The sequence below is a fragment of the Aquarana catesbeiana genome, linkage group LG01, assembly GCF_042186555.1.
Source record: "Aquarana catesbeiana isolate 2022-GZ linkage group LG01, ASM4218655v1, whole genome shotgun sequence".
Taxonomy (NCBI): domain Eukaryota; kingdom Metazoa; phylum Chordata; class Amphibia; order Anura; family Ranidae; genus Aquarana; species Aquarana catesbeiana.
In genome coordinates, this window is record NC_133324.1 from 141083343 (window position 1) to 141100681 (window position 17339).

Sequence of the window (17339 nt, forward strand, 5' to 3'; positions counted from 1 at the left end):
ACCTGGGGTTTAAAGACAGCAGCCTAAAGGACCCAAAGCTGAGATCAGATGGGGACGTAATGTCCACGTGGTAAGAATAGTGAACAATTGCAAATCTAGAACAGTTGCTTCATCCCAAAAAGCCCAAAAATCACTCAGAGGTCTAGCAGAATGCACCTTGAGAAAAGTGAAAGCCCATCCTTGAGATCATAGGATTGGATGCTGGTCTGCTTAAGCCACCTTGAGAAGGTGGAATAAAAAACAAGTGCACCCTTACAGGGACAATCTGGAATAACAAAAAGGAAATCGATATTGCTAAAAGATGCAGATAGGTAGACACAGCTCAAACCACGACCAGACTATTAAGTGAAATTTTCTTTTGGTGAACTGGAGCCAGACTGAGGGAGAGAAGAAAGATGTACTTGAAATGAAAGGCAGAAACTGCCTTCAGCAAGAAGAAGTCCTGGACCCAACACCTTTTCCCCAATGCAAAACCAGGAAGGGTTCCTTACATGATAATGCCATCAGCTCAGACAGACTCCTGTCCTTTTTTGAGTCTGGTTCAGGTGCGATTTCGGGTAAAAATTTGCATCTGGACCAATGAACAAAACCACACCAGACTCTTTTTAAAAACTGTGCTGAAACCACAGCTGGACATATGTGAACCAAGCTTTAAGAGAGTGATGTCTCTACTGGGTAGAAATGGCAGCCTTTGAAGCACAGAGAAGCAGATTCTAGGAGTGGTCTCTGAAACAAAGAGACCTACCCGTTGTCTAGCTATCCTTTAAGAGACTAGCACTGAATGGGATTATACTGGGCTGGCCAACAGTTTGTTTGCCAGTGTCCAATCTTCTTGTAGAGGGTAGAATAACCCGAAGGTCAAAACTTTGTGTACCCCAATAAATAGGCATGAATGTAAATACTTGTGTGCATGATCTGGGCAGAGATTCTTTTTAAAGAAATGAGCACAACTATGACTTCACATTAAGCAGAAAATTAAAACTTCAAGTCCTGACAGCCTGCTAAATAGAATGGGATGTGGTACAGTCAAATATCACACGGTCACAAATAAGAGAAAAATGTTACCTTATTTTTGGACTACTGTGTTTGAAGAACTGCAAAAACTTTGGAATCATAACATTAAGCGGCCTTTCCAATACATCACTGTCTAAAATTTCAGTAGAGTCTTCACAGATTTTCTGAAGGGCTCCAAAAGCTCCCTGGGGTCAGAAAAAAAAAGTTAAAGCACTACATTGCATTATTTCCTAAAGGACAATAATCAATATAATGTATTTTATGCAAATCAGGAAGCTTGGGAATTGCTACCAGTAAACAAAAATACATCTCACATTAACACAGGGCAGGACAATTCTTTGTCACCAGGTCACCATGACAACCTAAGAAAAACTCTGTCAACTACATTGAGAACATGCCAGAAGTTATCATTCTCAAGATGAATGAGAGAGATACAAGTCCCTGGACTGCAGGGCACTCAGTTTAGAGCAAAGTTTCCTTAAGTTGTAGTCTTGCCGATTCCCATTCACCACTGGCTGCACCCTGAATGCTGGGAGATTTAGTTTTACTCTGACTTTTCAGAATGTTATGAGGCTGAGTGATAGTGGTCAGCTCATGCCTGCAGTGTCCTCTTCTTGCAAGTGGACCTGAGCCATGCAGTGACAGACTGCTGACAGGTAATGTGTGCTGGCCACAGGGCCAAGTCCTAATTGTTCAAGACACATGAAAGAAGAATCACTTAGCGATACATCAGGGAAATGTGTGTGACTGGGAAGACAAGGCAGTGTTTGGTGACAGTAGTACGGGGCAGTGTGTGGTGACACTAGTACAGGCATGGAAGAGTGGTTTATTTGTTTGGTTTTAACTTTAGCTGTTCTACTGGCAAAGTAAGTCTTTTCTGTATTTTAATTGTTAAAAATTTGCAGAATACATATTTCCTTTACACTGTTGCTCAACAAAGTATCTTTCAGCTACCTATTTACTCAAAGGCAAGATGCATAGTGCTGGCTCCTAGTTCTGGGTGAGATTTGTTCAAGGCCTGTGTTAACAAAACCGTTTAATAATTGCTCTTTTTATATTTGCTTGTAATATATAGACACACACTTTGCACATACAGGACAAAGTTAACAGGTTTACTGTACAGCAGATAGTAAGGTGCTTGAACCTACCTTCCACATGCTTCCTGGCCAGAATTCCCTGAAAATCATTGTGCACAATTTATACACACGCTGGATCAAAGAGTACACTCAACCCCACTGATCGCACATAACATCCAGGTCTGGTGACTTGGCGTTTAGGAGCCAAGTGATACATTGAGAGAAAGGAAAATCGCAGTATGCTCCTATATATCCAGCAGCATCTGGCTTTTTAATGCTCTGGCTAGTGCATGGGGCAGCAGGAAGGCAAGTAAAGATTTCCCCCACAGGATGGATCCCCTTTTTATGTCCAGGAGACAGATCAGGAAGTGAGAAGTAATATCTCTAAAGTGTGAATTTATTCTTAGTCACCAGAATTAATGTTCCCATTAGAAGATTTTACATCGCTGTTAGGGACCTGACCCCTGAGGAAGTCACGTGACCGTGATGACAATAGTCAGAGCCTGGTGACAGATTGCCGAAACCAAGGGACGCGGGAGCCGCAGCCCCACTGTTATACATGCCATCGTAATTTTTTCATCAGATAAAAAACAATAATCTTGTAAAGGGCCATACACCCACATATGCTTGAAGCATCATATAGTATCTAAAGCGGCAACAGGAGGAAATCCAAGTGGAATAGTAACCCCAAAGTTGGAGAAAGTGTTTCCTGACCTGGTACTGGGCAGGTTCACTCTATAAACGGGAGTGCATAAGTGAACAGTGTTGGGATTCACAGCGTATGCAAGTACATTTGTACAGTTTCCATTGCCATATTAGGGGCTAGGGAGGTACTACGGTAGGCCATTTATACGTTTCTTTTGAACCTCTTATGTTCTTTAGCAACAGCCTGGCCTTTGCATCATATCTTTCCGACATAAAGTCCACTTTGTATTTATATTATTTTGTGTGTGGATACTTGTACGACTTGGAAATTGCCTTTTTCCTTTACAATAAAATTTGAAGGAAAAAAAAAATACTTTTGAACACCAGAGGTGAAAGATGAGAAGAAATGTTTTGGATGCAATGAATCTTCTATTTAGATTTGGAGGGGTAGGAGAGGTAGGAAAAATTAATATCATACATACTCCAACCAGCTGTACCAAAAGAACACTACTGACCATCAGCCTAGGGAACCATTAAGGAACCAGTACCAAAATTATGATGACAGAGTCCAATATAGCCCATAACCCAATAATACCTTGGAACAGTACTGTAATCCACCAGTTAATCAATATTATGGGTATGATGGGAAGGAACAATGGAGTCCATACCCCTACTTCTAATCAGTATGAGACATTAAATGATTATAGTGCCAAAACCCCAAAACCAGCAAGGCCTTTTTTAGAAAGAGGGGGAAGAGGTGGTGGTCAGAGAGCACAAGGGGGCAATCCTTGGAGAGGACGCCCTCCAAAAACTGTCCAATACCCCAGGGATCAGGGGTGGGGGAATGCAGTCCTTTGGAGACAAGAACAAAGGACGCAGAGGTTGTAGACGTGGACAGAGAATCAAACAAAAAAAGCAGAAGGAAGATAGATTAGCAGGGATCTATAATTTAGCTAAAATAGAACTGCCTAATAAGGAAATCAACATTCTGAATACAGGACTAAAGTGTGCAGTTAACAAACCGATTAACAAGTTTAGCTTCTATATAGATGTGCATAAATACATAAGGAAAATTAACATGAAGATATTTTTTAGTGATTAAACCAGGTCCAACAAATAGAATTGATACCACATCAATTGGTATTGATAGCGGCTTAAAAAATAGATTTAATCCTCCACAATTTTCCAATAAACATGTGGAAGTGTTCAAACAAATGGTTTTGAAGGATGTTGATAATTTAGCACTCAAAAGTAATATTAATCCTAAATATATAGAGAATGGCATTAAATCTTTAGAGAATAGAAAGAATGTGATTATCAGACTAGTGGATAAGGGGGGGTGATTTTAGAAAAAAAGTTTTCATCACTCTCAATTAAAAGGTATGTTGGCGGATAAGTACACTTATGTGGAATTAAATAGTGACCCTACACAGTTAAATTATAGGAAGGACCTAAGCAACTTGGTGGATTATGGTTATGACATGAGGGTGGTTAGTAAGAAGGAAAGGAGGTATTTGATTTCTAGTTTTAGTCGGGTGCTAATGATTTATACACTACCCAAAGTCCATAAGAACCCTCAGAACCCCCCAGCTAGACCTATAGTGAATAGCATTGGTTCTGTGTCCTCTACAGTAGGCCAATATTTGGACAACTTCCTTCAAAAAAGTATTCTGCAGACTAGTACCTACTTAAAAAAAAAAAAAAAAAAAAGACAAAAAACATTTGTAACAACTTTTAAAAGAAATTTGTATTCCAGAAGATTCGGATGTGTTTTTAGTAACGCCCAACTTTGCATCATTGTATACTGTGATACAACACGATAATGCTTTGCTAGCTTTGAAATGGGCATTCAGTAAAAGGAATGACCTTCCACACATACCAAAAAAAGTTTTTAAGGATCGCTTTAGATTGGTTTGTCCCATGATTATTTTTGGTACCCTGGTAAATTCTTCATTCAGAAGAAAGAGGCAGCAATGGGCGCTAAATGTGCGCCAAGTTTAGCGAATCTCTTCATGAGTGCATGGGAGGATAGATTCATTTATGGTCAACAGAGAGGGGAGCTTTTATTTTATAAAAGGTTTATTGATGACATGTTTATTTGGGTTGGTACTGAATTATCCCTGAGAGAATTAATTGAAGGACTTAATCAAAATAATAACAATATTAAATTAGAATGCCAATGGAGTAGGAAACAAATTATTTGGATGTTACAGTAATGATAGTAAAATCGACAGATAATTACTAAAGCTTACTTCAAACCAACAGATCGAAATAGCCCGACATGGCTTAGAAACATACCAAAAGGGCAATTCACAAGAATTAGAAGGAATTATTCATGAAGATTTTTTAGCGCAGGCCCAAATTAAAAAAAAAATAAATTAAAAAAACGATTTGTTGATAAGGGTTATAAACCACTATTTTTAGATAATGCCATTCAGGTGGTTAGCCACATCTCACAAGATATGTGCCTAGTGGATAAGGAGAGGCAAAAGGACACTAAACATGAATGGGGCTTAATTGGTAATTATCATAAAATATAAAATATAGATGAAGGCTATTCCAGAAAATCAGTCTTTGTTTATAGAAAGGGGCTCTCATTTAGGGATAAGTTAGTGAAAAAAAATCTTAGAACCACCCACAGAACCCTCTATGTTCTGGGATAGACCAGGATTTTTTAATGTTGAAGGTGTCCATCATGTCGACAGGTACATACACACATTAGAGAATTAACAGATTTCCAATCTACAGCCAATGGGAAATCGTTTGAGATAAAGGATTTTATCTCATGTAATTTTACTTATGTGATGTATGCGCTCCAATGCTCGTGTGGTCTGATGTATATTGGCCGCACTAAAACGTACGGTAGGGAAGAGGGTATCAGAGCATATTAATAACATTAGGATTGAGTTTAAAAGACCACAGTGTGTCAATGCATTTTCGACGAAAACACAATAAGGATTCTTCAGGACTCAAATTTTGAGAAATAGAAAAAATGCATGCAGAATGGAGAGGGAGTAATAGGGTCAGAGAGTTGTCAAAGTGTGAGACAAAGTGGATCTATTTAACTGACACTTTATGTCCCAGGGGAATGAACATTGGATAGGATCTTAATTGTTTTATCAGTAATTATTAAATGCAGTGATTTTAATTTATGTATTTAAAACAATGAACTAATCATGCCGTTAGGAATGATATTTTATTAAGATTTACTGGTATTTGTTGAATTTTTTTAACATGTGTATTAACATTTTATAAAATGTTTATGATAAAAGAGTAACGATTTAATATATCAACACAGTTGATGAAATATCACTGTAGTATGAAAAATAGAATTTTTTTAACAGCTTACCTGTAAAATCCTTTTCTTTTGAAGTACATCACGGGACACAGAGCCATAGTAATCACTGTGGGTTATAGGCCACCTTCAAGTGATAGACATTGGCAGACCCTAAACAGGAAGTTGCCTCCCTATATAACCCCTCCCAGACCGGGAGTACCTCAGTTTTGTAGCAAAGCAATACACGTGTATACCAGAAAGATGGGTGAGACCTCTGTGTCCTGTGATGTACTTCAAAAGAAAAGGATTTTACAGGTAAGCTGTTATAAAAATCCTATTTTCTTTAATCGTACATCACAGGACACAGAGCCATAGTAATCACTATGTGGGATGTCCCATAGCAATGCCAACTGAGGGGAGGGAGACACAACAGAATTAGGGCAACATGAGACTAGGAGTTATACTGCTGCCTGCAGTACACTATGCCCAAAGGCGATATCCTCATGCCTTTTTACATCCACCTGATAGAATCTGGTAAATGTATGGATTAAAGACCAATTTGTCTGCCTTGCAGATTTGAGCCACGGAGGCTTAGTAATGCACTGCCCATGGAGCACTAACAGCCCTAGAGGAGTGCGTTTTGATTTGAGAGGGTGAAAATTACCTCCTTAAAACATAAGCTTGAACGATTACTTGTCGAATCCATTTAGAAATAGTAGATTTCGATACTGTCTGTCCTCTTTTAGGACCTTCAAGCAATACGAACAAAACATCCTTTTACCGAATATGATCAGTCGCCTTTAAAGCGGGGTTCCACTCAAATTTTTAACTTAATCTTTTTTTAACAGTAAAGTTTTTTATTTTATTAAACATTTAAGACAGTACAAACAATGTCAGCATTTGATGAGGATCCGACATGAATCAACAGACTACAAACTTATAGCAGTACATGTGTAAAACATAAACTCCTCCATTCCATCTGCTAATATAATAAGCATAAGCTTAATCAAAGAAGCAACCGGGGGGCCCAAGCCTGTACAGAATGAGAGATGTGTTATCGTCATATAACTGTTCCTTGATGGGATAGTTTAAGAAAATCTGTACATGTACCATCAATGTGCTATTGATCGCTCATCCCCACCACCTCCCGAACTAGGGAGGAGGGGGGGAAGGGGGAAAAAGACATAGGCGCCCGTGGTCCCCCCCAACCCTGGGGTCAACCACCAGCACCCATCCAGCTCGACCACACCCTGTCGAATTTCTGAGGACAATTCCTGCTCTCATAGGTTAAGCGGTATAGCGGCAGTGCATTGTTTACCGCCGCTTCCCATGCCCCTTTAGTAGGGGCCTCTTTGTTCTTCCAATTAAGGAGAATTTCTCTCCTGGCGTAGAATATGGAGTATGTTAGGCATTGTTTAATATATCGGTCACCCTCTATGTCCTCCAAATGACTGAGTAATAGGACCGATGGGTCCTCAGGTACCTCAGCTCCACAGACCACCCCCAGCTTGTTTGCCACCGCGCTCCAATATGGGCGGAGCTTGGGACAGGACCAGACCATGTGGAAGAACGTTCCCACTTCTAGTTCACATCTAGTACAGGTGGGGGACTTTTCAGGGTATATTTGTGCTAGTCGCTGAGGCGTATAGTAGGCTCTATGGATAAATTTTAGTTGAATAAATCTATCTTTGGCTGCAATCATGGACGGGATAAACGTGGACAGGCACTCTTCCCATTCCTCCTCCCCCAGCGAGGGAATATCTGTCTGCCATTTGATTCTGGTTCTGTCGGTTTTAACCTCGTGGGCCACTGTTAAATACAAGTAAAGAGAAGACAGGGGTTTCTCCAGCATCCCGGAGATCAAGAGACGCTCGATTGAATCTGGCTCTAGAGTCACCCGATCAGGAAACTGGGCCCTGAGGGCGTGCTGCAACTGCATATATCTGAAAAGGAAGGAGCTTGGTAGATTATGGGCCTGTTGCATCTCTCTGAATGACAGAACTCTCCCCCGTGACATCACCTGTTTTAGTTTGGTGATGCCCCGCCTTGCCCATATTGCCGGGTCTGGGACAGTGAAGAGGTGCGGGAGCATAGGATTGGCCCACAGTGGGGTATGTGGGGACACAGTGGCTGGTTGTAATAGAGCTGCCCTAGCGGACCTCCATACCTGAATGGTGGTCTTCATGGGGCCTGTAACTGCAGGAGTGGCCTTCATTCCTCTGTACGGGAGGTTGGAGAGTGCCGCATAAGAGCCCATAACCGCCGCCTCCAATGTGACAGCCGGATTTTGGCGGGGCTGCGAGAACCACCACCTCACCGTTACCAGGACAGCCGCCCAGTAATAAATTAAAAAATTTGGCAGAGCTAATCCACCCCCCGAAAGAGGAAGATACAATATAGCCTTAGCAACCCTTGGCGCTCTCCCAGCCCAGATGAAAGCAGTCACAGCACTCTCCAGCCTGCGGAAAAAGGATTTAGGTATTAAAACTGGGGTTTGCCTAAAGTAATATAGAAATTTTGGTAGATAGATCATTTTCAATAGGTTCCCCCTACCCACTGGGGACAGAGGGAGAGATCTCCAAGCGGAGCATTTTTGTTGCAGTTGAGGCAGTAATGGATAAACATTTCTGTCCAGGTACTCCTTTAACTCACCCCCCACCCGTACTCCCAGGTATGTGAATTCTCTCACCCACTTCAGTGGAGTATTTGTGTCTATAGGTGGTAGGGAACTGCTAAGGGGAAAAAGCACCGATTTGTTCCAATTAATGCGGATGCCTGAAAACCGACCGAATGTGTCGAAAAGGGCCAGAGCTGCCCTCAGGGAGTTCGAGGCATCCGCTAGATACAGGAGGGAGTCATCCGCATACAGCGAGATTTTCTCGGTGACAGCTCCCACCTGTATCCCCCTGACCATGTCATCTGCTCTAAGTAGGATGGCTAGCGGTTCGAGTGCCATAGCAAAGAGGGCCGGGGAGAGCGGGCACCCCTGCCTCGTGCCCCTCCCCAGGGAGAATCCCTCCGAGAGGGTGCCATTTGTGCGGATACGGGCCGTGGGCCTGGCGTACAGCAGTCGGAGCCATGTCAGGAATTTAGGCCCAAAGCCAAACCTAGAGAGCACCGCCCATAGGTAGCCCCACTCGACGGAGTCAAACGCTTTCTCCGCGTCGAGCGAGGCCACCACTCCCGAACCCCTCGACTCCGCCAGAGCTATATGCGTGTGCAGTCTACGAATGTTTATGTCTGTTCCCCTGCCCGGCATAAAGCCTGTCTGGTCTGGATGAATTAGGGCCGTAATCACCATATTTAGTCTGTTGGCAAGGACCTTTGAAAGGATCTTAGTATCTACATTAAGTAGAGAGATGGGGCGGTAGGATGAACATAAGGTCGGGTCCTTTCCTGCCTTGGGAATGACGACAATCACCGCCTCATACATAGAGTCAGGAATAGATTCCGCGGCCATGGATTTTGACAGTAGGGATTGGATTTTGGGGGCCAACTGTTCTGCATACATTTTATAAAGTTCGACTGGAATGCCGTCCGGGCCAGGGGTTTTGCCCGTCTGCATCATTTTTAATGCTTTTAGAATTTCCTCGACACTAATGGGGGCGTCTAGTTTATTAGCATAGGTAGAGGTAAGAGTTGGTATATCAATATTGTCCAAGTAAGCGGTCAGCTCCGCAGGGTGGTAATCCACCCTGGAGCGGTATAAATTCTTATAGTAGGAGGCAAATTCCTTGTTAATGTCCTCTGGGGAGGAGAGCATAGCTCCCCCATCATCACATATCTGTCCTATTGACATCCCCCCCGAGTGCTCTCTAGAGAGCCACGCCAGGAGGCGACCCGTCCTCTCTCCCTGCTCAAATATCCTCTGTTTTTGGTGCAAAAGTCTCTTTTGGGTTAGCGACGTTCGCACCATGAGGGTCTCTCTCAGAAGCTCCTGCAGTCTCACATATGTCTGTGGGTCAGGGGAGCCAACGTAGAGAGCCTCCTGCCTTCCTGCCTCCTCTTCCAGGCGTGTAAGTTCCTTTCTCCTGTCCCTGCGAACCCCTGAAATGATGGTCTGGAACTGTCCCCTGGTGAACGCCTTAAAAGCATCCCAGACCGAGGCCGCCGAAGCAGACCCCTCGTTCTCTATCCAGTATGTCTCCAACTGCTGTCTATACATCGGCTCCACCTCCACATCCGAGATCCAATACCTCGACAGGCGCCAGAGTCTGTCAGATGGGGCCACCGAGGCATCTAGATCTAGGAGAAGCGGGGCGTGGTCCGAGATTCCCCGGGGAAGGATTTTAATTTCACGAACTCTAGGCAGGACAGAACCCCCCGCGTAAACTAAGTCAATTCTCGAGAAGGTTCTGTGCGACGCAGAGTGACAGGTATACGCCTTTTCATGTGGGTGCTTCCACCTCCATAAGTCAAACATACCGTAGGTGGCCGCCCACTCCGCGAGCCCCTGCGAGGTCGCACCAGTGGGGGTCAGTCTGTCCAGACCTGCATCCGGCACCAGATTAAAGTCTCCCAAGATTACTACGTTTTCTGTGGCAAATTCCGCTATTTTCGCAGTTATTTGATTCAGTATTTGGAGGGAGGCCGGGGGCGGGAGATATAGGCCCACAATAACCCATGGAACATTGTAGAGCAAGGCATGCAACACCACATATCTACCCCCCGGGTCCAGAGCGAGGCCAAGGAGCTTGAAAGGGAGTGTCTTGAGAATTAAAATGCTTACTCCTCTTGAAAAGGAGGAGTATGTCGCATGATAATGATACCCCACCCACGGTTTTTTAAGACTAAAAGTCCTTTTCCCCACCAAATGTGTCTCCTGGAACACACACACATGGGGTTGATAGGTCTTAACAAACTGAAAGACCAGTGAGCGCTTTACTGGAGAGTTCAGGCCCCGTGTGTTCCAGGAGAGCAGTCTAAGGGAGGTCATCTATGTTGTAGAGAATTGTATTAGGATCAATGGGAGGTATCAGCTCCTTGGCCAAAGGTCTGGGTCCAGGTGGGCTAAACCAGGATCTTAAGCAGCATGGAATGATTTGTAGGTAATCTGCCTGTAGCACTGTCAAAAGCAAAAAACTTATAAAAACAAAGAAAACAACAAAACAACACAAGTGGGTCTGCAACTGCAGGCCATTTAAACCAAACATCCCCCCCCCACCCCGCCCCTCCCCCCAACATGGCAAGAGGGGCCTCATTCCCATCCAACAAAAAAGGAGAAGGCTTAGAGCCATCATGAGGGCAGTGTGCAAACGGCGCTCAGCCTGTCACCGGCAAATCAGCTTCTTGTTATCCGGCACGGATAGTTTAGTGTGAATCACCCGGGTCCCCGGGGGCGCTTACTTAAACTTTCAACAGTTACATATCATATGCCTGCCCCAGTCAGTATCGAATTACAGCTTGGGTCCACATCATGCCCCCCCATTCCCAACAGGAGGTGCCCTGCATAGGAAGTCCCGGACCGGGAAGTCCAAAGACAGGGTCCATGACCCCTCCGCCCCCACCCCCCCCAAGACATCGATGAAGGAGAGTCCCCTCCTTGGAAGAGGAAAGACAAGAGAGGGGAGGGGGGCACGTCCTGGGAGCCATCCCCGGCAAGGGAGATCACATGGGCAAACCAAGACCGGATCAGTTAACAAGTTCCAGGATCACCATGACATGGCCTCTCCCGAGTAGTACGATGAGACAAGGTGAACCCTGGGAGGCCAAGTTAATCTCCCTGGGGAGTTGCTGCATTAAGTTTGGTCCTCTCGGACTTTATATGATGCACATGCACCTGTATGAAAAAATCACAAAAAGGGGGATCAGTCACGCATTCCATCAGGCACATGTGTGGAGGGGGGGGGGCCCAGCCCAGGATTAAATCAGAGGGGCAGCACATGAACAGAGCAGAGTGAGCGGGATTTAGGGGCGAAGAGTCTCAGCCCACGCTGCAGCATCCCTGGGCGATGTGAAAAATTGTACCCTCTCTCCATCCTGTACCCGTAGCTTAGCAGGGAAGAGCATGCTGTACTTCACGCCCTTTTGTCTCAGCATGGCTCTAACTTGGTCAAAGGATTTGCGGCGGCGTTGGGTCTCCACTGAATAGTCCGGGAATATAAGCAGGGCTACATCACCCACCTTTAAGTCTCCTTGCACCCTGGCTGCGCGGAGGATCGTGTCCCGATCTCTGTAATGCAGGAGCTTGAATATAAAGGTGCGCGGTGGGGCTCCCGGAGGTCCCCTAGACGCTGGCATCCTATGGGCTCTCTCTATAGAGAAGTGAGGAGAAAAGGTGGCCTTGGGGAGCAGCTTAGGCAGGAGATCTTCCAGGAATGCGACCGGATCAGCCCCTTCAGCCCCCTCAGGAAGGCCAAGGATCCTCAGGTTGCTCCTCCGATTGCGGTTCTCCGCGTCTTCAGCTCTATTTTCGAGGTATTTGACTTTCAGTTTCAGGGCCTGAATGTCCGCATGATGCTCCCTCTGAGTATCCTCCACATCTGATACCCGTCTTTCCGCCTCGGCCACCCGGTCCCTGAATTTGTCCATGTCCCTGCGGATGAGGGCAGTCTCCGTCTGTACATGGTCAATTTTGGTGGTTAAGGTTGCCTGGCAAGTAGTTATGGCCAGCATTAGGGCATCAAAAGCCGCAGAGCCCGCCTGTATAGCTCCGTCAGGAGAGGAGGCCGACGGCGACGCCATCTTGGACGCCTCGTGTGCGGCGGATCTCGGGGCAGAGCGGGTCTTCACCGGGGTGTTAGTATACCTGTGCTGGCTCGATTTCCTCCCCGCGGGCATCGCCCAGTCCACACACCAGAGCCTCCAGGAGCGATAAGGTCCAATTCTGCGATCCTTCACACTAGGATAGCTGTAGGATTGATAGCCGGAGACGGGAGCTCAGCTAACACACGTCTGCTCCCAGCGCCATCTTGGACACGCCTTTAACTTAATCTTACCCCCTTCAGTTAATTGCATAGATGTTCAAATGCCGCACGATAAAAAATTTTTTCGTTGTAATTACCTTTATATTGTACTTTATTGTGGTACTTCCTGTCTCTCCTCCCATGGGAGTAGGCGTGTTTATTGCCTTTCCCCGCGCCGCACTGTCTCCTGGGAGCTTAGTGTCAGGCTTCCCAAGATTCAGTGTGGAAACAATGATCATGCGTGTGAACAAGCTGTGAATGAACAGCATTCACTGCATCCAGGAAATCAATGCTTGTGGGCTTCACATGCCCACAAGCAAGATGGAAACAGCCAGCATCACATTTTTTATGTTATTCTTCAGTACGAAAACAGACAGAGGCGGAAATATTACACCCAAACTGTGAGTATTATTTTGGGGTTAGCAAAGTGTCTCAATGACCTAAGAAAAAAAAAAAAAAAAAAAGATTGGTCACCGGACTCCCACTTTAAGTAGACTGACTGCTCTCACCACATCAAGAGAATGTGGTGATTTTACTTCCATAGAACAGGGTTCTGGAAAAAAAATGAAGGTAAAAAGTTAGGATGAGGACGCAATACTACCTTACCCTTGTGAACAACAATATGTCTCTTTACAAAAAAAAAGATCAGCCAATTCTGATACCCTTCATGCAGCAGATATGGTTATCAGAAAAAATAGTTTCCTTGTCAAAAAAGGACCAGGAGAATATGTCGTATCGGCTCAAAAAAAGGCTGTTTTTGTAATACCGACAAAACTAAATTCAAGTCCCAAGGGTTCAGGGGTGACCTAACCGGAGATTAAGCAGTGTTACCCCCTGAATAAAGTTACAAGCCAAAGAATGCGAAGCAAGTGGTCATTGAAAAAAATACAGATAAGGTCGAGACCTGTCCTTAGAAAGTACTCAAGGCCAGCTTTATATCTCACCCATCTGCAGAAAGTCAAGGATTCTACCTATGACCTATTTCCTGGGGTGCCAATCCCTGGTTCCACACCAGGAAACATATGCTTCCCAGACTCCATAATATATAATTATGGAGGCCAGCTTCCTTGCATTAACCAAGGTAGATACCACTGAACCTGACAGCCCACGCGTCTTCAGAGTGTGGGCCTCAATAGCCAAACCGTTAAATTTAGCGTTTGTAAGGTAAGATGGAATATCGGACCTATGCGAGAGAAGGTCTGGACGTGGTGGTAGGGTCTATGGGACCCCTACCGCCATCCTTATGATCTCTGCATACCAAGATCTTCTGGACCACGCCGGGGCCACAAGAATCACCAACTTCCCTTCCTGCTTGATAATGTGAAGGAGTCGTGGACGCACGCAGAAAAGGAGGGAATGCATAAATCAGTAAAACTGATTCCAAGGGAACACCAAGGCACCTGTTCTGCATGCTAGCAGATCTTAACATAAAGATGTCGATCTCTGTTGAACCTGGACGCAAACAGATCTACGTCTGGGATCCCCCATCTTTAACCTATTGTTAGAAAGATATAGGGGTGAAGGAATCATTCTCCCGGGAACAACTGCTAGCGACTCAAAATAGACCACCTGCCAAATTTCTATCCCTAGAATGCAAAACTGTCGATAGGCAAGGTACATTGTTTTCTGCAAAAGATAGGATACGATTCACCTTTCTCTGGGCCGCACAACTTCTTGTGCCCCCTTGGTGATTGATATAGGCCACTGCTGTGGCATTGTTGGATTGGATCCGGACAGGATAGCTCCGTAAATTAAACGTCCAGGCCCTCAGGACCAAGCGCTCTGCCCGAATCTGTAGAATGTTAATGGGCAAGGTCAGTTCTGATCTGGACCACTTCTCTTGGACAGTTCCAGGACTGCTCCCCAACCTAAAAAAGGTTGGCGTATGTTGTTACCATTTCACAGGTAACTGTAGGAAGGTTTTCCCCTTTGCAGATTTTTGGTTATTAACCATAAACTGAGGCTCTGGCGCACCTTTGGAGTCAGACACATTTGAAAACCTAGAGCTTGAACCCTCTTGTTCCAAGCTGATAAGATGCTGTTTTGCAGCAGCCTCGAATGAAACTGAGCATTAGGAACGGACTTGAATGAAGTCACCATCTTTTCCTCATGCAAGCTGAATAGAAGGATTTATCTTGCTTCGACCACCTTAAAGTGGAGTTCCACCCACTTTTACAACTCTTCAGCATCCCTCACTAAACTGTGCACTGTAAACGAATTGGATATTTAAAAAAAATTTTTCTCAACACCTACTGTATATCTGCTGTATTCATTTTTCACTTCCTCCTCCCTGGCCGTGGCCCATCGCATCATTTACTGTTTGCAATGCCTTCTGGGAAGGGGTGGCAACTTCCTCTGACACTGCCATTGCTTTGGAAACCTGACCTGAAACCTATTACACTGCTTGTGCTGCACTGAGCATGTGCGAGATCTGCAAGGATGAGATCCAGGAAGAAATACAGTCTGGCTTCAGATGCCCATACATAAGATGGCCACGGCCTGCTGTAAGTTTATAAAATAACAAACTACTGCGATAAACTAACAAAACATACCTTATTTTACAGACTAACTTTACTAGAATACATTAAGCTTGTGTATTATAGGGGTATTTTTATTTAAAAAGTATAATTTCGGCCGGAACACCACTTTAATCAGTTCCTTTATGGCACTGATCTTCGCCTGGGACAAGAATACCCTTTTCTGGGTGTATCTATGAACAGACCCATAACCTCTTTAATGGTTTTAAGGAAGATTTCTCTAGGTTGAGAATCCAACCTAGGAATTCCAGGTAGTTGAATGTGGTGACCATACTTTGGTCTAAGCCGTCTACTGACTGGTCTATCAAGAGCCGATCATCTAGGTAAACTATAATCGTTATACCTTGGGCCCTTAATCTGGCTAGAGGAGGGGCCAGAACCTCTGTAAACACTCAAGGTGCAGTAGCTAGACCGGAAAGCAAAGCTACAAACTGAAAATGAAGATTTTCTACCTTGAAGTAGATATTACTGGTGAGCGGGTAAATATGCCCAGGGAGGTATGCACCCTTGACATCAATTGACGTCAAAAGTTCTCCTCCTTGTAGGATGGAGACAACTGATTGGATTGACTCCATGGGAAAAAGAGCGGATATCCAGGAACCGGTTAGATTCTTGAGATCCAGAATGGGTTTGACATCTTCATTCGATTTTGCCGTGAAAAAAGGTTTGAATAAAACCTCAACCCCAGCTATTTCATGGGGACCAGCATGACCATTCTTTGCCAAAGGATGGTCCAATGCCAGAAAGAGACTTTTTTTCTCTGGATCTTTAGGAACATTTGATCTGAGAAAACGAGGAGACGGGAACTCTTGAAACCCCAGATTGTACTGTAGAGCTACTGAAGAAGCCACTCATCTGTCTTGAAATTTTCTGCCAGACCCTTGAGAATGGCAGATGTCTCCCCCCCTCCCCCCGAGCGGGGGCGCCCCTTCATAAGGAGGCTTTATTATCTTGTTTGTAGGTTTCTTTTGTCCCTGGGCTTGACCCTGAGGTTTACCTCTTGAACTTGACCGCGGTAGCCGTCAAGACTGCCTGGAGTAGGGTGCCCCTGGCACTGGAGAAAGAGCTTGTTTAAATGAAATACATTTACTTCTTTTTTTAAATGGCAAAGGGGTACCTTTCCACTAAAAATTCTTTGGATGAATTATCCAAGATATCCCTTACAGCCGTTCACCGCAAAAAGGAAAACCGTTTCGGCTGACCAATTTTTCAACCATAGTATTCTATACATATGTACCAGCCTATTGCCAACATAAAGCTACTAGGAGCTTGCCAGATCCTGGGCCTGCTGAACAGGATAACCTTGAGCACCTGTTTAAACCGGTCCCTCAAGGATTTTGACATATAACAATTACTGTCAGCACAGGCTGAGACACTCAACCTCTCAGGAAAACAATAAATGTTTTTTTTTTTTCAATAGGAATTCCAACTCTTTATCCGTTGAATCCCTAAGTATTTGAGCACTGTCTGCCGGACAAGTCAAACTTTTAATCAGAAGATATAGCAGCGTCAATTGCTGGTATCTTCCACCATTAATAAGTTTTTTCCTCCATAGGATAAAGTGTGAAAAACTTTTTAGGAGGGAAAAAATGCTTATCTGGGTGATCCCACTCAGAATACATAAACTTTCCCAACAATGAATGGACAGGAAAGGCATGCACAGCTTTGAGAAGGCTTTAGCAAACCCAAAACAAGAAGTGGACACTCAGTTAAGGGTAGCATAAAATATGGAGCGGACCAATTCAGTAAGAAATCGCACCCACAATGTGAAGCTGATCCTTCCGCATATGACCCCTCAGAAGAGGAGTCATCGGCCTGTTCACAGTCCCCTGAGAGAAAACATCTTCTCCCACCCCCAGATCCTCAGCTTGAGGGTCCTTGGGTA

General features: G+C 44.6%; 1 protein-coding gene across 3 annotated transcripts in view; it reads right to left on the reverse strand.

Moving 5' to 3' along the window:
- TNPO1 (transportin 1) overlaps nucleotides 1-17339 on the reverse strand; it is a 197193-nt gene that overhangs the window by 92234 nt on the left and 87620 nt on the right. For all 3 annotated transcript variants that reach the window (XR_012243279.1, XM_073624364.1, XM_073624357.1), the window contains exon 5: nucleotides 1066-1199. Coding sequence is in view for 2 of the 3 variants with exons in the window: in XM_073624364.1 (XP_073480465.1) it covers nucleotides 1066-1199 (134 nt within the window). In the remaining variant the exon portion in view is untranslated. The remainder of the gene's footprint in view (nucleotides 1-1065; nucleotides 1200-17339) is intronic.